Source organism: Trichoplusia ni, chromosome 3 (assembly GCF_003590095.1).
Source record: "Trichoplusia ni isolate ovarian cell line Hi5 chromosome 3, tn1, whole genome shotgun sequence".
Lineage (NCBI taxonomy): Eukaryota > Metazoa > Arthropoda > Insecta > Lepidoptera > Noctuidae > Trichoplusia > Trichoplusia ni.
In genome coordinates, this window is record NC_039480.1 from 8217379 (window position 1) to 8241501 (window position 24123).

The following is a 24123-nucleotide window of genomic DNA, read 5'->3' on the forward strand; positions in this document are numbered from 1 at the left end:
ATATTCACAGTGAGTGTTCTGCCCGCTACTGAATTTCTTATTATTGTGTTGGCAAAATGCTTAGTAGAATACAAATAGCATCATTTTAATCCAATTAATCATCAATCAATGAATCGTCATTTTAATTCATTGATCTGAGATTAAAAATTGCAGAATTGAGGTCCAGATCTATGTAATATTGCATTATTACGCAATATAAATAAAGGCAAAATTCCAACTCAATTGAAAACCCAGACGAGCGACAAGTTTCACTCGAAAGATTTGAAAACAGTGTTTTACAGAAAATCTATTTCCGTTTAAGTAGTCCACCTAGTAGATACCCACAAAATAATAAAATAATGCCTCCTTACTCAGTACGTAGGTGTAGACATAATAAAATGGTATTGAGATAGTAACCTACTTATATATACTTAATAATATAAATGACGTAGATACGCACTTACCTAATTTGAAAAAAAAAATACAATTAAAATTCGTAAATGGTTATCGTATTGAATTGTTCACTGACGATAGTAAAAATTTTCACGTGACACCAAAAAGAGAGGCCACAACAGGTACAAGTATAGATAAATAATATATCTACAATAATTATTAAATGATGTAACGGTTTACTCACGCGTATTTACCGGGCAGGCCGACTAGTTTCGGACCCAACCGGAGTCCTTGATCATGAGCAGACGCGGCGGGGTCGCGATTCTAAAATAATGTATTTTACATTTCAATGTTAATAGATTTCAAAAATCAAACAAGAAAAGTGAGTGTATAAAAAACGTGGAAAAATGCGAAGGACATGGGTTTATTTTTTTCACAATACCTCTCTCTCCCTCATTCTCCATACATGCACAACCGCTTGTCCTGTCTGGAGATTCCCTATGCGTTTTCCTGTTTTCAGTCGATAAAATAATTGTTCCTAAATTATTGAGCTTCTGATATAAAAATCTTCTAAATATATCTGTCTAATCTTATAAAAAGCTTCTGAACTACAGTAACCACCGCAAGTAACTAAAACAGGCTCCACTACAGTGCAAGTCAGTTGGTCACACTCGCAAAATTCTTTAGGTGTATGTGTTCTATAATATCTACTTTTAAAACAAACCAATATCTGTAATTCACAATAGGCTTACAGATACACCTAAGCCTCCTAAGGTCCATTACAGGCCCTAAACGGAATTTTTGTTATTATCATCATCTTTTCTATATACCTATAGCAGTCCACAGCTGAACTTCGGCCTTCTCCAAATTTGACAAACCATCCCGGTATTGCCGAACGAAATGAGCCGCTTTGTGACTAGATCAATTATTATTATTTTTTATATGTGCTAGTAATATATACCTGGATAAAGATAAGTTTCCTGGTACATTGGAATCCATACGATTTTATTGCTGTTTCAGAATACGTAACCGGGAAGATGTAAAAATGAAGGAGACACATTAACTTTGGTATTCAAATGCAACAGCAAATAACTTTTGTAAGAGGTGTTGGGTCCTTTTCTTTGTGCTTACACATTAACAAATAATTTTAACGACTCCAAGTATTGTCCTAGAACTGTTCAACTGGAGCGACAAATTGTAATTGAGGCTTTGTGGGCGGATACGTCGTGCAGGCGTGGCTAACAAAGACCCGCCCAAAAGGAACGTAGGGCGGCCCGCCCGCCCCGACTAATTGATTACTTACATTTAATTTATATATGATAAGTCACTTACTAAGCATAATATTATATTTGGAAGCCTGTCAGATTATGTGCGTAGCTCCTTGTCCCTACCTTTTAATTAATTGAATACATTATAGGCTTTAATTAATTAAGATTTAAATGTCAAGGGAAGAAGCGGTCTCGAGTCTAGGTACTCTAAGGTACTTTTAGTAATCTGTCTTAATTAAATATAATGTTCAGCGCTACGTCTTGAAATGTTCGAAAGTAGGAGGTATGCCCTGAAAGAACACGATGCTATACACAACTATATGTAAGGATAAGTATGTTTTGCTCACCTATCTTAACAGATTATTATGATCATTGAAAAAGCAAAGTTTAAAGTTCAATAAAGTTCTCGTTTCAAGCCCCAAGTCTTAAGTATTTTCGTTCAGTGTAAATTCTCTCGATCTCGATAACATTTGAATTTCTTGAGAACCAGAACAAATCATCCAGATTCTATCTCTCGACATCTAAGTGCATTTCCAACTACTATGGTTACTCAATCATTCATCCTAGTTAAGGCTCGATAAGTCTTTCTTATGCTTATTAAAGGCGTGGCCTGGTTTCGCCCACGCCCCCCTATCATTGAAGGAGCCTCGCTCGTGATGAGGAGTCATTCGGGCCGAGGCACGGCGCCGTGCGGACATGGCGCCGTCAATGACACCGCCGGCACAACTGTGAGTAGAAAGCCTTATATTATTAGTTTGTAGGAGTTTAACTATAATAGATGATAGGATTCCTGTTTAGATTTTTTATTTTATTTTTGTAAATAAGCCTAAATCGTTGATTATAAAAGGATCGTGAATGGGAATCCTTATTTTTTACAAAAAATATATACGAACCAAGTGCTACGTAATAGCAAAATAGTTAATTGTATAATTATTTGATTGTTGTTATTTTTTTACATATTTTAGAATAATATACTAAAATCAATTATATTTGAATGAAGAAAGTTAAGTTATTTGGATGGTAAATAAATCAACAGTCCGTCCATATTAAATACAATCAGAAAGTGAAAGAAAAAATCGGACGACTCCAAATTTAAGCCCTAGACGGGATCGAATCTACGACTCCTAGCCGTCGCGCGACGTCTTCTTTACCGACTATAATATATCAAAAATCTATCTTCATTTATCATCCATTTCAAAGCCAACGCGATACCGATACAACAAAACATCGCTGACGAATGAAAAAGGATATACGAGAAGAAATAAAAATATTTTTCAATCACTGTCTGCAATCTGAAAATCTTTTCGTTATTAAATGCTCTGGAAAAGTTGCTATTACACAACCCTATTAGCTATTAGGATATTCAGTGTCTTATAGTAAGACTGGAAAGGATTCCTAAAATTATGCTTAGCCATTTTGAATTCCTCGCGATCTACAGAGAGTCGTATTTTTTCTTTCAATAAAATTCAGTTTGCCAATTTACTCTATCGATTTTAAAACTTGCTTAAAAGAGCTTAAATCTATTTTTGACTACGAAGTAACCGTTGGGCGTTGCATTTACCACCGATGTTTGTTTCGTGTATTCAAATTCAATAAGACCATCAGGCTGTATTCAACGTTATGGACAGTTCTATCCCGTTTTTTTCTTAAATATTTATCCTTTCTTCTTTTGAGAACCAATAAATTTTAATTGTCTCTTACAAACAAAGTTCTCGCAGCAGTCATTTTACAATAGTTGTTTCACGGAGGTCAAGTTTTGAATCTGTATTATGAAAAGTTTTCAAGGAGGTACAGTTACAAAACTGTTTGAAGTCTGTTCTATGAAAAGTAGAGACCTGATATTTAATTCCCTTTCAGGATAGTATTATTTTAATATCTCGTTAAATTATCTCCGGATATTTTTCTGAAAGCTTTTAAGTTACTCTTAACTCAAGTTGAACAGAAGACACAATTCGAATCAAATGGTAGCGTTGCAAGTTGTAGTTTGTGAATCGTTACAAAAATTAAAAATAAAGTATTTTTTTTTAATTATAGGATATTTATTAAAGATTTACAATAGACATTGCTTGAAATAATTAATTGTAAATAGATTAAAATAATCGCGAAGCTTACGCTCAGCTAAAGCAATGCTCTTAATTATTTTTGACCATAAAACAGTCAATTCCAGGTTTTGAGCTAACTGCATAGGTAAGTTAAAAAGAACTCTTTGAGCCCTAATTATTGCCTTGCTCCGAATATTTATAACACTTCTTATCTGAAAATACATTCACAAAACCTTTTTTAGTCATAACATTAAATAAAACAAGGAGAAAATCAAAGAGTAAAAATTTTAATGGTCTACGAGCTCGTAGCACTTTTGTAGCAAGGTTTTTGCCGTCGCATCTAAGTATTAATTTTCGGACAATTTATTTCTATTACTTATTTATACGTACACGTGTGTAACATTGGAACTTAATATTTTGTTTTTTATGTTGATTTAGCTTAAAGAGAAACATTAAAATGTGATAATTAAGTTTCTTTTAAATCACCTAATCTTCGGACCCAACCAAAATTCGATACATTTAAATAATTCTTGTTAAAACGAATCGTACTTTAAATATAGACCCACTTCAATTATGATTAAAAACAAACTGTAGTTCGCAAATCGAATGCAGTTTCACTGAACTCCAATATTCGCACAGAATAATGAATATGTCGTATTCGAATTGAAATCCAATTTGTCGACTAGTGGTGAGCTATAACATTGACGTGTTTTTCGCGGCTAAAGCGTCGGGTAATCGGAGCGGCGACACGCTGGACGTGACAGCCACTCGGACGCACCCGATAGAGAGCTTGCTCTAGGGTTGCCACTGGCATGATTTGTTTGGTGAAATAGCATGACTAGTTCATGATTTTTGATTACAAAGTTGATTTAAGTATGGATGGATATAAAAGTCCGGTGAACGGTGTAGTATATCAGAAGTAATATGTGATCATTAAAGTCCAAAATGGAGTTGATGTTTTACATTTATCCAGTTGTAGGTGGTTTTGTAAAGGTGGAAAAAGAATTAAAAGTTCATTATGAAAGTAATTTTAAATATTGAACTGGATTTAATACGAAATGTTATAAGACACCAACAAAAAATTATAACCGAAAGTTACCTTGAATTTCACACAACCTTTAAAATTTTCCACGAGAGCCAACCCTATTTCCGAGCGGTCAGCGTGTCGACTCAAGTGTGGGTCCTCTGTCACGCGGCGCGTTATAACATTTGTCACTTCATTATGCCTGCCCGTAATGGAGGGGCTACGAGGACCCGCGATATTTCTGACCAGTTAATTAACTCCCGGATAAAAGGTCAAGTGGTGTAGTTTCGATGGTCCGTGGTTAAAGAGTTAAAGGTGTAAATGGTTTTGCTTTTCGTTAAATGTGTGGTATCGTTGGGTTTTTGTTATGTTGTGATGCATGTAGGTACCTAATGTCTACTATATTCGATCTTGACTAAACACGTTGTCTCATTTCGGACCTCACAATGTATGGTTTTACATGATGATTTACAAAGCCCAGGAAATTAAGACCACCGGCAATCTCTACGTAGAGCAGCACTCCATAAAATCTTTGTTACTGAATTAAGGTTGATATCTTTTGATATAAGTAGGTAGGAGGCAAGAATTAGTACCTACGTAGGTCAGACATAAGGTTAAGATATAACTACTCGCAAAAAACTTCTATCATATCAAACCATAATGTAATGTACTTATAATATAAAACTGAAGAGTTTGTTTAAAGACGCTGATCTTTGAAACTTCTGGTATAATTTGAACAAAATAATTCCGTGATAGATTGCCCATTTATAAGATCAACACGCTACGATTTATAGAAGCTGAGTAGTAATAAAATATGTCAAAATACGGGAAGATACTACGTGCACCTTAAAACGAATATTCTGATTTTTAAAATGCCTTATATCTTCACAACTATGTAATGTATCAGACTAATTATTATATTTTCATAGGGTGTGGCGGCTTCGTTCGGTGGGGCAGTAACATGGCGCTGAAGACGCCTACGCCGGGCGTCGGCGAGCGCGAGACGTGGGGCAAGAAGGTGGACTTCCTGCTCTCCGTGATCGGGTTCGCCGTCGACCTCGCCAACGTGTGGCGCTTCCCGTACCTCTGCTACAAGAATGGCGGCGGTAAGTACTTCAGAAATGCTTCAAGGAAGTACATAGTAGGATAGTTTGTCCGGAGATAGGCATATATCTTTTTGGCAGACTGTAAATGTTCTTACTTAAAGTACCTACCTACAACTAAGTAAAGACAACGGAATGAAGAGTCGTTTGCCTTTATAGTTATTTTTTATAGGGATGTAACTTTGGAAAGTGCAACTAGAATCGTTGATTTTAGAATTTTGAAAGAGTCCGAGAAAGCCCTATTTGAAATAAAATAGAAGAATGGGACTATTACTTGTGCTATTTTGTAAAATTCTTTGCGACCTCTTGAATGTTCCAACGATGTTGTTGAGTAAAGAGAAAAGATTCGTTTTACAATTGTCGAAGATAATTTGCGATGAAGTGGTGCAGCCTTTTTTTTGTAAGTATAAATCTTTACATTATAGTATAGAGTTAAGGGAACAAAAGCTGAAACAGTTAAAAACTGACTACTACTTAGAGACATTTCCCATTTGAGCCTTGAAGCCTACGAATTTATCGCTATTTTTCAGTTTTAAATTTACGAGCTTGTATTAGACTTCGGTGTAAGCTTTTCGCACCGCTTACCAAACGGCAGGTCGTTATAATTCCTCTTACAACGGATCATCCTACGTACAACATGACATACATGTTCTACAATCAATTCCCCTCATTATCGCTTCTTGAGGAGTTAGAGATCGGTGTCTATGACTGGAGGAGGTGCCTTGAATAGCACTAAGTGCCTCTTGCCGCGCTAATTGTCCTCGTGTCTGGCAAGCTTCCGTCACATGTAGGCGCTTAGCACACTTCACTGTAACATTAACTGTAATTTGAGCATTTTGAATACTTGGAAAAGGGAATAAAGCATCGCATTAATTGCGTATGAAACTTTGCTGAAGAATATTTATTATATAGGTTTGTGACTAAGTTTCAAATGATTGATGATGAATAGCTTGAGACAGTTTATGTAAGAAAAAAGATTGATTATGCAACAAAGTTATAACAATTTCCAGACAATCATAAATCCGTATCTATTTTTAAAAACCGACGCAAAAAGAGAGGTTGTAAGTTTGATGTGTTGTCCTGCCGTGTGTGTGGCACCATAACTCTCGGACGGGTTGAGCAATTTCAATTTAATGAATTAATGTTAATTTTTCATGTTTGTTGAAAATCGGAAGTCGTTTAAAAGTTGCAGGGTGGGAAAGTTTGAAAGTTGTTTACAGTCGGAGGTCTTTTTAATTTTTATACCTATTTTTTATAAACTAGAAGCTAGGAAGAGCTAGTGGGAGAAAATCGTTCACAATCTGCGTCTTGTTGTGTGAATGCACGTTAACTCCGCAGTAGAGCTCTTGAGGTATAATAGAGCGTTAACAATCGTTCCCTTGCCTTGCACGAGAGTGCGCTTACACGGTGCCTGTGGCTTGCTAATTGAAGGCTTCACATTCTGCCAGTGTGCTTCAAGAGCCTGTAATAGCGTTATACGAGCTTCACTTACGTAGCAGAGTCTTGTATTGCGAATTTTTGGGTAGATTTCTTTTTACTTTATGCGGAAAATGATAATATTATACCTAAAGTGAATCTTAAATTGTGTGTTCGATATAAGTTAAATAACAGTATACGCCACGTTCTTTCCTTGCTTTTAATCTGGGATTTAGATACGCATCTGCTTACCAAAATAAATGATAAAAAAAAATGGCTTTGAAACCGTTAGATTGCAGGCTGGATTAATTTCTCTTGAAACCGTTTGCTTTTGCAATTGAATTTTGCTATTGAAAGCGGAGCATTATAGGTAGTTTCGGGAGCGTCTAAGTTTTGGTCAGAAGTTAAACACAAGTTTGATATCTCGTTAAACAAAACACAGCATCTGACAAGATCAGGCTCGCGTCTTTGCGGTGCCGGAAATGAACCGCTCTCGGCCAAAGAGCGGCCGGCAAAGCGCCCGGAAACGGCCCAGATTAGATTTGTTTGATTCAATCGCAGTAATACACAAATATGAAAACGTGAGACCCTGAATAAGCAAACTTTAACTTAAATCTTGTATGGAGAATTAGGTTTACTTAAAATATGTATGTTTCTTATTTTAACTGATAGTAACGGTTTACTATATTTGGTAAGGATTTGTATCACAGAGTAGATACATTATCCTCCGTCCATTTTAAGTTGGTGGTAAGTTGGTAAGTAATTGTCTATTAGGTGCCGGGAAAATTAGTTAGTGATGCGACTTAAAGTCGAAGTCGATTTTATGCTGGAACATTATTACTTATATAAATATAATTCAGGTAATTGTTTGCGACATAATCCTTGGTGTTTTGTTTGCCGAGTGTTTTATATCTATACTAATATATAAAGCTGAAGAGTTTGTTTGTTTGTTTGTTTGTTTGTTTGAACGCGCTAATCTCAGGAACTACTGGTTCGATTTGAAAAATTCTTTTTGTGTTGAATAGACCATTTATCACGGAAGGCTATAGGCTATATAACATCACGCTGCAAATAATAGGAGCGAAGATACAATGGAAAATGTGGAAAAAACGGGGAAAATTCTAACCACGTGGACGAAGTCGCGGGCAACAGCTAGTCTTTAATAATATCTTTGGCTTGAGTTTTAACGAAATATTTAATTTCCTTATAAATAGTACAATTTCACAAAATCGAAAAAGTCTTTTATCCTTTAAAAACGATTTATAAGAATTTTGTGAAATCGTGCATTTAAGACACTATGGCTCCGAGAAATAACAGCCTCTATGTCATAACTGACTTTAATAATTATTGAATTTTAGATTACGCATTCAAAAGAAATAAAAACGACAATCTGACTTTATGCATTTGCCGCGTTGTTGTAAGAGATCTATCGATTAACTTTAATAAGCGGACAAAGTATTTAAAATCATATTAGTTACTAACGGATTAGAAATTACTGTCAAATAGCAAAGCAGTGATGAATTAAAATCAACCTTAAATCAAATAAGTGAGCAAAAACGGCACAAAAACAAATATATTTTATTAATATAAGTACACAATAAATACCCTCATAATATTCATTTTAAAATAATAAACAATATGTAACTAACAATAGACAAAGAAGATAAAGTTAATCAGAACATTAAAATAAAATTAAAAAACAAATTACATTACAAATAAATTAAAACATGCAATAAAGCCACGAATGCCACGATACAAGTAGATATGACAAGCTGAACTACAAATGTGATCGGAGTAAGTTACTTAAAGGAGTGGTGATTATTTACTTCTTGCGCACTGGTTTGACTTCTTCAACAACCGGCTCGGGTTCAGGCTCCAGCTCCGGCGGCGGCGTCGGCGGCAACTTCTTGTTCGGCCACAACCGCGAAATATACTCGGTTATCAAATTCAAACTAATCGTTCGCCATTTCGGCGTCTTTGGTCCCGGGAACGCGAACGATAACGCGTCGACTAAATCTTCGTCGAGTGCTACGTGATCGGCATCAAGTCGATCCACCAGTTCCTTAGTAGGCACTGGCTTAGGAAGCTCTTTAGCCAAAGCCATGAAGTAGAGCGCGGTATCAACTTTATTCCTCTTCGCGGCCTTGCCGAGGTACTGAGCTCTTTTCAATACCAAACTTCGTGCATCTGGCTCCTCCACCTCCCAGTTTCCTAATACGACATCAAACTTACACACAAAATGTTTGCGAGATTTCATCTTCTTAACCCTCGCAAGGAGGTCTACAAATGGTTTCTCGACACATACGTTTTCCATCAATAAATTGTTTATTTTAACTTTGGGTCGTAACATTTTTTGTAAAACGTTGAAAGCGTCTTGAGGTGATAACGGGTTGAAAGAAAGATTCAGTGTATGCAGTTTCTTAGCTTGGAATAAACTAAGTGCAATTATGTCTATCGCTTCATTTTGAAGACGATTATGACTCAAATCTAAAAATGACAGCGTAGGAATTACAAATAGGTTTTTTATTGCGTTTGCTATACGTTCTCCTTCGAGGGCATTGTAGGATAAGTTAAGTTCTTCCAAATCATGGCTAAGAGACAAACTGTCCAACATTTTGACAGTAGATGGTGCGTGAAAGAAGCTGTTCCACGACAGGTCCAAGTGAGTGAATCTGTTCTTCCACTCCCAAACATCTGCAAACGCCATAGCAGTCTTTCGACCTAAATTGTTGTGACTTAAATTCACTTGTTTTACCATGGCACCCTTAAATATTTGATGCGCAAAATGAATTCCGCCGATGTCCTCGAGGTTGTTTCTAGCAAGGTTAAGGATGACTAACGAATTATTGGTACGTAAACTATCTCCTAACCGGAGCATTCCTGACCCACAAATACGGCAGCCATCTAAATTTAGTTCCCGTATAGTAATATTGGAATGTATCATTCTACCAAGATGATAACAAGCATCATCATTGAGGAAATTCCCTGACAAATTAAAATAAGTCACATTTTTATTGAACTGTAATGCTTTTGCCATTGCTCGCACCCCTCGTGGATCGACCCCGTAGTAACTGATATTGATTTCCGAGTTTAACAAATTATTATAAAACATCCTCACTGGACAAATATTCATTTCTGTGCACAGGCTCAGATAAAGAGCTTGCCCATCATCGGGGTATATGATGGGTCGTTCTGGTTCATTTAGAGCTTCCTTGATCCCAGGGTCAGTAACAGCTGGATAATTGTAGTAGGCGTGGCTGTACACAGAGCTTTCTGAGATGAAAAAGTATTGTGTACAGATTTCGCCACTTCCTGGGGAGTACTGCCCTTCGGAGAAAAGTAACCGTTTCTGATTCTCCTCTTCTATAGGTACTTCAAGTGACGACCACTCGCTCATAGGCGGTTCTTCTTCGGAACTTCTGTCTTCCGGACCCACATATATAAATTCAATAGGTTTATCTTGTTCGCTTTCATCATCCGACATCGTGGCTTATTTATATTATACAAAACAATAGAGTGAATCTAAAAATATCGATATACAAAACGTTTATCTTTGTCTTAAAAATATACAATAATGTCAAAATGACAAAAAATTTGGCCCACAGATTACTTACATCAATAAGAAAAATAAAAACTGTCAGAATTTTGGCAGAGCTTCTTTTTCGTTGATGTTTTTTTATTTTAAATTTACATTTAATTATGTGCACCCTGATTTGGATATGAGCTTATATGGATAAGGCGAATATGCTGAAGTTTATGACTCTGCTCTGCCTTCTGTCCTTTTCGTTTAGTATCGTTACGTTTAAAATCAGTTTATTGAAAAGCACAATTACAACAGTAACAAGATTGTCTCTAAAAGGTCAAAAACTAACCATCAAAGAAAGCCGAAGACCGCGACCCAATTAGAAAGCTGTACTGTAGTGAACGATACGTTGGAAATACTTGCGCTTATAACAAAGTTTCTGCCACATACTTAATTGCATCCTGGTCTTTGCTTTGATCGTCCGTCGCGCACCCTTTGGCGTCCAACAGCCAGTAATTGACAATCAAAACGCGTCCTTTGCGCCGAGAAAACTTCGTTAGCTTCCCGATGTGCAGGAAAATTAGTAACGCAATAATAGGAGAGGGTAATAAGCTAATGGAGGAGGGAGGTCATCTCTTGTAGGCGAAGGCCGATCGGGCCGCGTCTGCCCCTGATCTAATTAAATGGCAATTCTCGCGAACTGTTGAAATGTGATCTTGTCTTTGAGCCGCTCGAGCTGAGAGGAAATTGGCTGCTATCGACTCGCTTCTATAAAATTAACTTATCGGACTAGCTTGTTGCTTGATACTGTGTTACGATTTATCCTTCTTTGCTTAATGCTTTGTGTGGTATTGAGAATATTTTATGGCAGTTGCATTGGAGGCATAACGAGATAATTGTATCATAATTTAGGTAGATCATAGCTTGAAATAAGCACCAGTACAACATCTGGGTCCCTTTAAATGTCTTTTGCGCAAATAAACCATTTTTACTTATACCAAAAATTTTATACACAACCTTTTTCTTTGCGTGTTTTCCATTTCTTTTAACAGTACGATATAAACCTCTCAAGTACAATTTAGCTTTAGATGTCCGTAAGCCTACATCATAACCCTTCCTTGATTTATAACGCGTCCAGCATAACAGTGGTTCCATACTAATTGATTGGGGCCCACTTCATCATGTGCCCCTTGTTATCCATCATGGCTGACGTGCTAGCCTCGCTAAATTATTACGTATGACAACTTGACTGAGCGTAAGTTCAGTTTCATCTCGAAAGATGAAGTTATAGGAAATATTGGTAGGTTTAATAAACAAGAATAATGGAATGTAATAATGAATATAGCTGTTATATATTTATAAGTTTTCAGGACAAGTGGGCAATTAAATAGTTTGGCGAGGTCTGAAAGCATTTTTTATTAACTTTGCAGAGTGTCTTATAAGTATTTTATAACATTTTTAAGTTTAGTTACAAAACGTAACATAACAAAGATCTAACTCAAGCTCAAACGGATCGAAATCAAAATACAGAAACAGCTCTATAAATCACAATTTTATCAACAATTCAGTTGGAAACAATTCTGTTCTTACGGTGTCGATGATTTAATGGTGCCGTATCGGTAATCTCGTAATACCCAATCATCCGGCCCGTCCCGGCGGACTGCGGCCCGGTCCGGATTCCAACGGAACTAAGACGATTCGATTACGCACCTTACCGTTGTAAAATGCGAGGGCAATATTCGTTCTATTTCGAAATCGAGATCCGATTAAGTTAATTGTAGGGGTTTAAGAGTAAATTAAATGATGAAAGAATTTTGTTAAATATCTTTTCTTTTCTAGCCAGTAGTTCTGGCCAAATTAATCGGAAAAAAACAATTTCTTGCGTAAAGCATTTTACCAAATTAAAAAAAAAATTTTTTTTTTTCTACTTGAAACATTTCTTCTGTTACTCTTCAGTGCGACATTTAAAGGCTTGTGTTATTATTTCATTAATAGATAATGATTAGAAAAAACAATCTAAGAACAAAGACATCGCAAAAAATCCACAAAAACCACTCTATAGCTGTTAAAATTAAATCACCCTATAACAGCGAAAAGCCGCACTATTCCATAGAGCCCCATTATCCCCACACTTAAGAGACGAGCGTCTCCTCTCACTTGACTTACAGAAACTTGGCCGGAATGCCTTTTATCCGCGACCTGTTGCATCCGGCAGTAAAGTAAATCCTTGCCATTTTTCCCCCGTCTCCTCCTAAGAGGCGGTAAGACATGGCCCTGTATAAGTGCTTATGCCGTGTTCCTGCTCATCCTGCGGGTGACCCCGATGTGGTTGTGACTATTTCTGATAAAATAAAATTGTTCGGTAAGATACGACTGTAGATTTATAGTAGATAGTGTAGAATTGTTCGTTCTTAGTTTTACGTCAACAATTTTTGATATTAAACTTGTTTTCCGTATATTCTCTTTGTTTACTGGTAGAGAATGCTTCAGGTATATCCGCCATATTGAATTGATTGCTTAAATGATAAGTAACAAAAAATATTAATTGAATTATTATTGATATAAAACAATTATGCAACAAAATCCAAAAGAGGAATCAAAATTACGATGCCTTCTCTGACGTCAAATTCCTACACTTAAGTATGTATCATTAATCTTGAATGCGCGCCCTGCAAGTGTAGCGACGGGGATTATGTGGGTATTATACTTACCCAATTATAGTCTACGGAAGTTCCTCATTTAGCAATTGTGGTCGTTATTCATTAGTGGTTTTCTTGGAACTGTCTTGGAAACAACGCACGTGTTACATTCTATTTTGTCTTGTGACCTCTTTGTTGACTTGGTATTTAAAGCGACGGACACTTACTAGACGTACTGCATGTATTGTCATATAATATTTACTTATTTAGATATCGAATTAAGAAATAATAATTATCATTTACTTTTGTCTTGAGTTGTAATTCATAAGTCATTGAAGTGCGGTGATCGCAGTCTGGTCCGATTTGAGAAATGGAACAATGAGAATAAAAAAAATATTTTTAGTTGACTTTGTACTCATTTAATACAATTTTGTAAAAAAAGAGGTTTGGTACATAACAAAATTAATTATTTGTAAATTACCTATAACGTTTCAAGATATTTTTTTAAAATTTTGATTTTGGAATTCATTAAATGCTTGCACTAAATCATTTTAAATTTAATACGTACATTCAAACAATATAAACGTGACGGAACATCTCAAGTTTCATAAAAGCGTATTGGAAGTAAATGCGAGCGCCTTAAAAGGCCAATTAGAGAACAATTTGCGTCGCCCTCTCTTGGGAGCGATATGAAATTATTTCTCCGATATTACGAGATCGCAGATTGCAACGGAACTCATCGGGGGAAATCGACTGAAAAATGTACGTTATTATAGAATTATTAGTAGGGATTTGAGAACAATAGGGGACTTTATTGTTTGTGAATTTTATAGAAAAGTAGCGTAGTTGGGGTGGTTTACTGGATTATAGAGTAGTAAAAAGATGTAAGTAGCTTTTAAATCTTTTGCCGATATCTTTTTCAGAGTATTCCGTTCAATGCAATAGCTCTAGTTTACAAACTGTAATTCCACTGATATCCAATACATGAATCATCATATCCAATTTATGAAAACGTAATAATATGCTTGTCTTGCCTAGAATAGGAATCGAAAAATGTCGTCCTTCATTATTGGGCAATTGGTACTACCCGAAGTTGTGCGGTGACGCGGATTCATAACTCATCATTGAATAGCTCAATCATGAGCAGATACGGCGGCTTATGATTAAAGACAATTTCTTTTCAGTAACCTTGTATATTTTTTTTCATTTATTGTGGTTCCCTTTAACCAGGTGCGTTTCTGGTGCCGTACTGCATCATGCTGGTGGTGGGCGGCATCCCACTGTTCTATATGGAGCTGGCTCTGGGGCAGTTCCATCGGAAGGGCGCCATCACCTGCTGGGGGCGACTTGTGCCGCTCTTCAAAGGTTAGTGTGCGTTAGGCTAGGCTAACACCGCTCATTTTGGGGTTGAGTGCAATGAAGAACGTTCTATTTATTTTACTTTGTAAATTAAAGCAACTAAAAATACCAAATGGTTTAGTTTAGTATTAGTTGTGGATATATTATATAAGGCATACCGTTACAGTATTATAACAAGTCAGTGTTTTTCTGGATCATTGTTGATCGATTGTTTTAGGGATCTAATTACTTTACGTTACCATTTGTACGGACATGAGCACGAGAATTGAAATATAAAGTTATCCGATGTTATATATAGGTACCGTGACGATTTGCAAAATTCAAGGGTTCGTGATTTAAAGGAGAAAGAAAGAAAACATTTATTTCTCTTTACTCTTTCCTTAGAAGGTCACGTTCGAGTCATAGGGCAGATTTATGATATCCTCGCTCACGTAGTGTCATCGGAATGGAGAAACTACGATCTTTAGTTATGGGCGCCACTTAAAGGAATTATTGTTGTTACTTCGTGTTATTTATCTAGCAGAAGTAGAGAGAGTGTTAAATGTTTAATTAAATTGTGGTTATAAGGTGAATGGACATGAAAACTTGAATAAGGATATCATTAAAATAAATAACAGCATTTAGTTTTTGCTGATGTAATTGAATACTAACTAATTTCGCTGGTACTACCTACAGATCATTTTATGGACATTTTTCTGAAGTGGTAACCTACAACTTTAGATTCCAATTAATTTTTGAAAACACTTACACTACAGCGTACAAGCCGTCTAAGAATAACGGTTAAATTTATCACACTGAAAAAAAAATCGTAATAACTTCCTAAATATCAAGAATTTCTAACACGTCGAAAACAAAAGCCACATCACACATCAGTCAGCTTCAAGATGCAGAGCGAGCCCCGTCGCCGCGCCGCGCCTGGTCGGACGTCGCCCCCGGACCCGCACTTAACACCCATAATTGACACCATTCCCGGGGCTCCCCTTAAGTGCTCGTCCCATACGTTCTCAAAAGGCTCCGGTAGATTTGCGAGCCCGGCTTATGCCCGTTGATTTCATTTCGCGCGATTGTCACGTCGCTCCTTGAGTGGCTCTTGGCGCGATGTGATTTTTGAACAGAAATAAAATTGGTAATGGACTGGAAAGCTGGTGGCAATCCGTTTTCACTGAAAGTATTTGATATGAAATGGATTGGGAATGGTCGTGCGATTGTTGAATACGTTTCACAGGTTTTAAGGAATAGATTTCTTATTTTTAAGAAGGCTTTCGTCTAGATGACTAGTGATTTTGAGTTCGGTACCTTATTACTTCTTGGGTGGTTATTACAGAAGAACTAGTTACTTACAGAATTGTATTTGTGCCACATCTCTACAATTACCGAATAATTAATAATAAAAAATACAGTGGGCTACACAACACAAGTTTGTGTTGAACAAAAAACAAATAGTATTTTCAAATTCATGTGTCTAATATATTAATATTCCTAAAAACTTAGTTGCACACTTGCACATCAATCACACGATAAAATGATAATAATTTATCCGAAAATGAAAAAAATGGAACTTTTATTGCTTAATATGAAATGGTTGTTGCGGCCTACAAATTAAATATGGCTTCTAGGTATCGGTTACGCGGTGGTTCTGATAGCCTTCTACGTGGACTTCTACTACAACGTGATCATCGCGTGGGCTCTGCGGTTCTTCTTCGCCTCCTTCACCACCATGCTGCCCTGGACCAACTGCGACAACGAGTGGAACACGCCGGCTTGTCGACCAGTGAGTTTAGCCTTCACTTAAAGTTCTTCACTACAAATATTAACTGTCTTACATATCTACTTTTTTAAAATCTTTTGTTCCGTCTTTCTTCACTATTATGTGTCATAACCGTTAATTATGGTTCCTTCTTTAACAGATCCTTTAACCTCACCCCTACAGATCTTTTTGCATTTCCTAACACTTTTTACCGAAGCGTAACCGCGAAGCCCATGATTGGTATATTTCAGTTTGAAGCGATCTGGGAGTCATCGGCGAATAAATCACGCGTCCGACAAAACAGCTCTTCTACATCCCTCGGCTCTCCTCCAACTACTCCTTTTACTTCGGCTGCTTCTGAATATTTCAAGTAAGTAAAGTGCAAACTCACTACAAACTAATTTATTTACGTTAGGTAGACCTTGCGAAACAAAGTCCTTCAAACAATATTGAAAAAATACGGGTAACCAGCTTAGCAGATACCTGGATACCACAAAAGCTTACAAAAACCAATTTCATGGTATATGTTATGCGTACTTTGTGACAAAATTATCGCTCGACTTTTTCCTAATGATCTGCAAAGCTACGTTTTCTACAGCCGTGCGATCTTGGAACTGCAAGGAAGCGAAGGCCTACACGATCTGGGTCCAATTAAATGGGATATGGCTCTCTGCCTGTTCGCTGTCTACATCATCTGTTACTTCTCCCTGTGGAAAGGCATCAGTACTTCTGGAAAGGTGAGTATACTACCTTAAGAACATGGCATATACATTTGCTTAAAGGACTCGGTCTTTCCGGGCCTAAGGACTAATAAAAAAAAAAATACATTTTCAGGTGGTTTGGTTCACGGCTTTGTTCCCTTACGCTGTTCTTCTGATCTTGCTAGTCCGTGGCATAACGCTCCCGGGCTCTGCTACCGGTATACAATACTATCTCAGTCCAAATTTCGAAGCTATCACGCAACCTCAGGTAGGAGAAACACACAAATAATAATTATAAAGGTTCTCAAAGAACAGATCTTGCTACAAGTCAAACATATTTTCAGGTATGGGTAGATGCAGCCACACAAGTGTTTTTCTCTTTGGGACCCGGATTTGGTGTTCTGTTGGCTTATGCGTCTTACAATAAGTATCATAACAACGTGTACAAGTGAGTACTCTACTAGTAAATTACGAAACATAAAAAAATTAAATTGAAGAGCTTGTGGTAAACTCATTTTGTGCATTATAATATATGTCTATGTTGATACATTTGAAGTTGTTTACTGTAATGCGATGTTATTTCGTCTTAAAAGGCAATGGTTCTTTTATCCGCATTTTATTTCACAGGGATGCCATATTAACCAGCGTAATCAACTCAGCAACGTCTTTCGTGGCCGGTTTTGTGATCTTCAGTGTTCTTGGATACATGGCACATACTTCTGGCAGAGATATCCAAGACGTGGCTACTGAAGGACCAGGCTTGGTGTTCGTCGTATACCCTGCCGCTATAGCCACCATGCCTGGATCCACTTTCTGGGCTCTGATCTTCTTTATGATGCTGTTGACTCTTGGATTGGATAGTTCTGTAAGTGGGACAAGAAAATCGAAGTATCGGAATCAATTATTATATTATACTTTAACAGATTTATTGATACATTTACTTGTGATTTTTTTACGTTTAAGATAAACTCAAGCATGAAATCGCCTACACTGTACTACACACTATTTCTTATACCGTTATTTTTTAGATACTTACATCAAATATTAAAGATTATCTTTTACTCCCAGTTCGGCGGCTCTGAAGCTATTATAACAGCCCTAAGTGATGAGTTCCCTCCAATCGGCCGTCATCGCGAGATCTTCGTGGCCTGCCTCTTCACTCTGTACTTCATTGTTGGACTAACTTCTTGCACTAAAGGCGGCTTCTACTTCTTCCAACTGCTTGATCGATATGCTGCGGGATATTCCATACTGGTCGCTGTGTTCTTTGAGGCTATTGCTGTGTCCTGGATTTACGGTAAGATTTGAATGGACGTTTAATTTTATTTGGTTCTTATTTTCGCAAATATAATTATAAGTTGAATGGAATTTCATCAACATTCCAATAATTGTGACATTTATTTAATGAAACATGTTTTTTCGAAAAGAAACTTAAGTGACTGACAAGCAAGAAGTGCCCTTCCAAAAAAATACTCTTCATTTACTCTGAATTAACAACTGAGTGGATCTTGAATTCAGATTTATGTCTTCCACTAAGGTACGGAACGCTTCTGCGAGGACATCCGCGACATGATTGGCTTCCGTCCAGGCCTGTACTGGCGCGTCTGCTGGCGTTTCGTGGCCCCGGCCTTCCTCCTCTTCATCACGGCATACGGACTTCTGGACTGGGAACCCCTGAGATACGAAGGCTACGTGTACCCCGGATGGGCTAATGTACTAGGCTGGGCCATCGCTGGATCGAGTGTGATGTGCATTCCAACTGTGGCGATTTACAAATTGATCACTGCCAAAGGCAGTTTCGTTGAGGTGCGGTTTGGTTCTTTTAGTATAATTCGCAATTAATAAAAGCACTTGTTTAGTTTTTTTTAATTATACGGTGGCCTGGTTTGTCATAATTATATGAGCCTATAAATCTACTGCTAAACAAACCTCTTTCCTCGATCACACGTCATTATCCGTAACTTGATGAAGTATTCCGAAAATCAAGCCTGTGTTGCCTCTACCTCTACAGGGATATAAACTTATTTAGGTTTAATAATAACGTTATTTAATAGTGTTTCTTGATTAAGACCCTTTTCGATTTCAGCGTCTTCGTCTCTTAACAACTCCGTACGCTGACACGGAAGGTAACGGAACAGTCCACAACGGCATGGTGGTCTCTGAAAGCGGTGGCGTCCGGCTCGCATCCACCGTCCAGACGCCGACGTCCCAGCCCCCCACCACCCCTCCCCTCGCGTCCGCGCCCGCGCTCGTCTGAGCACAACTCTCCTTCGACGTCTACTACGTCTAGAAGGTCCTAGCTGTTCACAGGATGAATAATAACAAAGAAGAGACGCGAGGGATGAAAAGGATGAAATAGGGACGAAAATTTGATTGGATTACGCTGGTGCATATAGATAATGGGTAATATCAAGGATTGGCATTTGAACGAGTTTCGAGAAGGAAACGAAAGTACTAAAGATTTATAATTTTCATTTTTGTTCGATGGCAATGGTTAACTTGTAAGAGGAAAGCTTAAAGGCGGAGTCGAAAGGGTAAGAACTTATTAAGGGTTAGATTATAAGAAAACATATACTCATTATTATAATCAAATATTTTTAACTAAGAAATTATATTATGGCTTTATTCCTTATTATATAAAACAGGTCACAGAGCAAAAGTGTAGACCTCTACGTACCTAGTACTTGTTCTAGTCACATAATTAATATTTATTAATATATTAAGTGTAACATTTATTCAATATTCTATCGTTGTTTAGTATAATGATAGTGCGTATTTACGCCTGTACGATATACCGACAATTCAGCAAACCGTCGATGATTTAGCTGTAGTTTAGTTATAGACCCATCAAGCATTAAGGTTGACGCAGGAACAATTATTATTATGAAAGAGAAAGCTTCTTAAACGCTGTAATACAATAAACTCATACATATTAATAGATAATCATGATTATGCTAAGTTCCTGTTATTTATTTTCATAAACCCTATAATTTATTTCAGAGTAAATATCTAAAAAAACGATTTAACTTTCTTACAATGGCAATACATCACGTTTTAAACACCTCTAGTGATCTAGTGATGGGAAGATATTTAATTTCACATTTACTAATCGACTAGCCATTCAATGAGATTATAAATTCAAAATTTCATTTCTGTTGATGTTATTCTCCTGTAGAAGTAAAATAGATAGATTAATGAATGTATATTTGGAATATAAAACGTGTATGGTAGCATTAATAGAGTAGGATTTTCTTATATCTATGTCTTAGTAGTTAACATTTGGCTGTTAAACTTAGTACATACATTTACCTTATTCACCTATATCTTAGTTTAAAATTTTAATAAAAATTAGTAGATCATTATTTTTATTGTATGTTCGCCACTTTAGAGAAATAGGAACCTATCATAATAGCCTAATTTATTATTACATAATCATAGATTTTTAGAAAATATTTAGATGTAAGAAAAAAATGAAATGCTGTGTAGATAATAGAAACAATAAAATCGTATTTAATCAAATATCGTTATATTCGATAGTTATGATAATTATTAATGTTAGAACTTAAAGTTCATATACCCATATTAACGTATCTTGATATCACATAATCTTAATGCGTATTAATCAAATATTATACATTTTATCTCATAATATTCAAATTTTGAAGTCTCAATGTCGTAGTCAAATATCTTATTCATGTGCTCCATTTTTTATTAACAATATTTTATGTTTATACGTTTTTGTTGTTACATTTTAATTTATTTACTATTCATCACTCCGTCCTGGGCAATGCGGACTGATGAATTGTAGAACGATTTTACAGAGTTTTAGGATGTGAATGGATTTTAATTTTCAAGTGTGTGTCATTGATACGCTCCACACGCACTAAGCTTCAGCTTACTTGATGTTTCCAGTTCATCTTGATGTCTAAATGTAATTTTGATCTTTGCTAGTATAAAATTGTGTAAGAAAAATATTCATCAATAATTTAAACATTCTATGTAACTTGTGATGCTGTAGTTTAGAAGATCGTGCTTAAAATATTCTTCAATGTTAGAAATGTATTGATGTATTAAAACGTAGCTCGTATACAATAGTTATTGATGTTTATATCAATAGTCATACCAGCCATTATGACTAATGATTGTTAGAATAAATTTATACTTACTTATCGGCGTTTTATTTACCCACATAACAAACTTACCTGACCCAAAGCAAATAAACAAATATTCACTAAGAAGAGGATACTTTGTAGAAAATAAAAAGTATGACTGAAAATAGTTAAGAGAATATTATACTCCCGTTATTTCCATATCTTTCTAATTTGAGACTATTACCCGCTTAGCAGTTATCATCTGTTAAGCGAAACTAATTCTGCAAAACCAAATAGTTATCATCACAAACTCCATTGCTGTGTAATGGGATGGCTAGGAATTAAGAAGCATCAATAAAGTGTAGTATGTAGTAAAAAATGAAAACGAAAGACTAAAAAAAACCATGAGCTGTTTCTATGTTTTGCTAATGTATTTCGTGACAACAGACTTGATAAGTATTACTTTTAATGTAGATCAAGCAGTCCTAGTCGCTACACCTGCTCTTGAGCAGATCAGGCCAAACAGCATGAGTTAAATTCGAATTACGTACAGCACGTCTTTGTTACATGGCCGGTATAACTTATGAGATCAAGTAAGTGGTTTTTTCCTATTAATTTTACACCCTTATGCATAGTTCAGTGGTTCGATTACTTAATACTTATTTAAATTTCTGAAAGCGATGTTGTTCTATGCCTGAAGTTCTGTTTTTGACTGAAAAAGGCGCGTCCAGCCAGGAGCTTTGAATAAAAAAGTAGTTAATAAAGAATTTTATTGATTGTATTTTATCCCTATTAACCAAATATTTATTTTGGTGACGGCACCACCTATCTATAAAATTGTTGTTATTTGTTTATAATTTTACTTAAGTGAAAATCGACTATCTAAAATTCCTTTACGTAATTCAACAGGTGGCAACCCTGACTAACCCATAGTATAGTATTGTACTGTCAGTTTGACTTTGACAGTCCACTTTATAGGTTGTTTGCTTGGTAGCATCTTTCCGTTCGATATTTCGGTATAACTAAAGTTTTCAGAAAATCGATATGGAGACGAAAAGTGAAGAAAAGCCAGGTGCAGAAAAAACTATATTTGATGCTATAGCACAAAATGATTTTGTGGAGTTTAAGAACATACTGGCGCAACACAAAGGCGCCGTAGATTTCTTTGACGAAAATGGTATGACTGCGCTACAACACGCCGCTTATAAGGGGAACAAGGATATGGTTCAACTATTACTTGATCGAGTACGTAACTTTCATTGTCATATTTGGCACGTAATTGTTTTTATGTGACTTATGGTGTCATTACAAACATCTTTTACAGGGCGCGGACGTGAACTCGGGGAAGCATGAGTACAACTACACGGCTCTCCACTTCGGTGCGCTGTCTGGGAGCTCTGAGGTCTGCAAGCTCCTGCTAGATGCCGGAGCCAAGTCTACGGCGACCAATTCCGTAGGGCGTACTGCTTCGCAAATGGCTGCATTTGTTGGTAACCACCACACTGTAGCCACTATCAACAACTACATACCTCGGAGCGAATTGTCTTACTACAGTGCGGTTCAAGGACAGCAGACAGAGCCCTACCTACCTGCTATCTTAGTGGACCCTCTCCATAAGTTTGTTCTTGGTGTGAACATCCACCCGGTGCGACTGGCACTGAACCTACAGCACATACCTAGTTTACTGGACAATGCGGAAAAGGTTATTAAAACTCTTGAACTATTGTGCAAGAAGGAGATGACAAGAGGAGGTGACACTAATGAAGTAATGGCATTTAAGTACCACTATTTAGCTTATGTCCTTAGAGAAATCCACAACATTAGAGATAAGAAACCTAATTCTGACAAGGATGACAAGAAACATGATGTTGTAGAGGTATTCTCCAAGAAGTTACTGAAACCGGGCAAGGATGGAGTGTCCCTGGATTTGATGGATACATTCCTGAAAGATTGTGTGAGGGAATTCCCCTTCAGAGAGTGCACTACTTTCCATCAAATGGTGTCCTCCCTGGCCAGCAAGGACCCTCCACCTGCACTGTCAGTGATCAACTGCACCATTAATGGTCAAAGAGGATTTGTTGATGCCATCCCTTACTGCAGCACTTGCGGGGAAGAGAAGCCAGCAAAAAAGTGTTCCAAATGCAAATCTGTGCAGTACTGTGACCGGGAGTGCCAACGCTTGCACTGGTTTGTGCACAAGAAGGCTTGCAACAGAGAATCTAGCGCCCCCGCACCTTCTAATGCTAAAGTTAATATTGACGCAAATGAGTTAAGTTCAGAGCTACAAAACCTCGTAGCAGGATAGGGTCTAATTATTGATGTTTAAAATAATAAGAATAAAATAATTCCACTTTATATCTGAATGTATTTTCTCGTGCTGTAAAGTAGGTACATATTTTTATAATCAATCACAAATATTATGTATTTAAGTTTGCTGATTGTGATCTTAATAGGAAATGCTGTTATTGTTTTAAACATTAATAGATGCATCTGTACATAATTGTGTTCATTCCCTTTTCTGTGTGTATGTATCCTATAAAGTTAAATATATCAAAATTATTAAGTGGTACCTTTTAATTTTCATTGCCTTACTCATTCTATTTCAGACACCTTAAAGTACCTCAGATAGTGTATATCACATACTACAACTAGAATGCTAAACATCTAAATATTTATCTAATTTTATTATATCTATCATTTTCCACTTTGTACAAATTAACATAGACATTCTGACGTAAAGAGATACCTTAAAATACAAATGAATAACTCATAATTTTGATTCCCACATACAATTTTGAACAAAGTAGAAAAAATATTATAATATATTAATTACTCATC

At 36.5% G+C, this 24123-nt stretch overlaps 3 protein-coding genes across 3 annotated transcripts; 2 read left to right on the forward strand and 1 right to left on the reverse strand.

The window, feature by feature from the left end:
* The first annotated feature begins 1762 nt into the window (after positions 1-1762).
* On the forward strand, positions 1763-21390 carry LOC113491764 (sodium-dependent dopamine transporter). Its single transcript, XM_026868926.1, has 12 exons — positions 1763-2368; positions 5636-5812; positions 14618-14752; positions 16363-16517; positions 16745-16863; positions 17092-17230; positions 17328-17462; positions 17539-17642; positions 17822-18059; positions 18263-18491; positions 18732-19000; positions 19281-21390. The coding sequence occupies exons 2-12, from the start codon at positions 5668-5670 to the stop codon at positions 19449-19451; spliced, it is 1839 nt and encodes a 612-aa protein (XP_026724727.1). The 5' UTR covers positions 1763-2368; positions 5636-5667; the 3' UTR covers positions 19452-21390.
* Positions 9021-10758, reverse strand: LOC113491765 (leucine-rich repeat-containing protein 74A-like). Its single transcript, XM_026868927.1, has one exon. It carries the CDS (start codon positions 10707-10709, stop codon positions 9048-9050), a length of 1662 nt encoding a protein of 553 aa, XP_026724728.1. The 5' UTR covers positions 10710-10758; the 3' UTR covers positions 9021-9047.
* An 846-nt stretch (positions 21391-22236) lies between the features above and the next one.
* LOC113491766 (ankyrin repeat and MYND domain-containing protein 2) lies at positions 22237-23854 on the forward strand. The gene is made up of 2 exons (XM_026868928.1): positions 22237-22530; positions 22610-23854. The coding sequence occupies exons 1-2, from the start codon at positions 22330-22332 to the stop codon at positions 23588-23590; spliced, it is 1182 nt and encodes a 393-aa protein (XP_026724729.1). The 5' UTR covers positions 22237-22329; the 3' UTR covers positions 23591-23854.
* Positions 23855-24123: the final 269 nt, after the last annotated feature.

Excerpts from the sequence above, each read along its gene's own strand:
- LOC113491766 (XM_026868928.1), top strand. The coding sequence starts at position 22,330 with ATGGAGACGAAAAGTGAAGAAAAGCCAGGTGCAGAAAAAACTATATTT. Across the intron at positions 22,531-22,609 it reads TTCAACTATTACTTGATCGA|GGCGCGGACGTGAACTCGGG; the intron begins GTACGTAACTTT and ends CATCTTTTACAG.
- LOC113491765 (XM_026868927.1), bottom strand. The coding sequence starts at position 10,709 with ATGTCGGATGATGAAAGCGAACAAGATAAACCTATTGAATTTATATAT.
- LOC113491764 (XM_026868926.1), top strand. The coding sequence starts at position 5,668 with ATGGCGCTGAAGACGCCTACGCCGGGCGTCGGCGAGCGCGAGACGTGG. Across the intron at positions 14,753-16,362 it reads ACTTGTGCCGCTCTTCAAAG|GTATCGGTTACGCGGTGGTT; the intron begins GTTAGTGTGCGT and ends TATGGCTTCTAG. Across the intron at positions 19,001-19,280 it reads CCAAAGGCAGTTTCGTTGAG|CGTCTTCGTCTCTTAACAAC; the intron begins GTGCGGTTTGGT and ends TTTCGATTTCAG.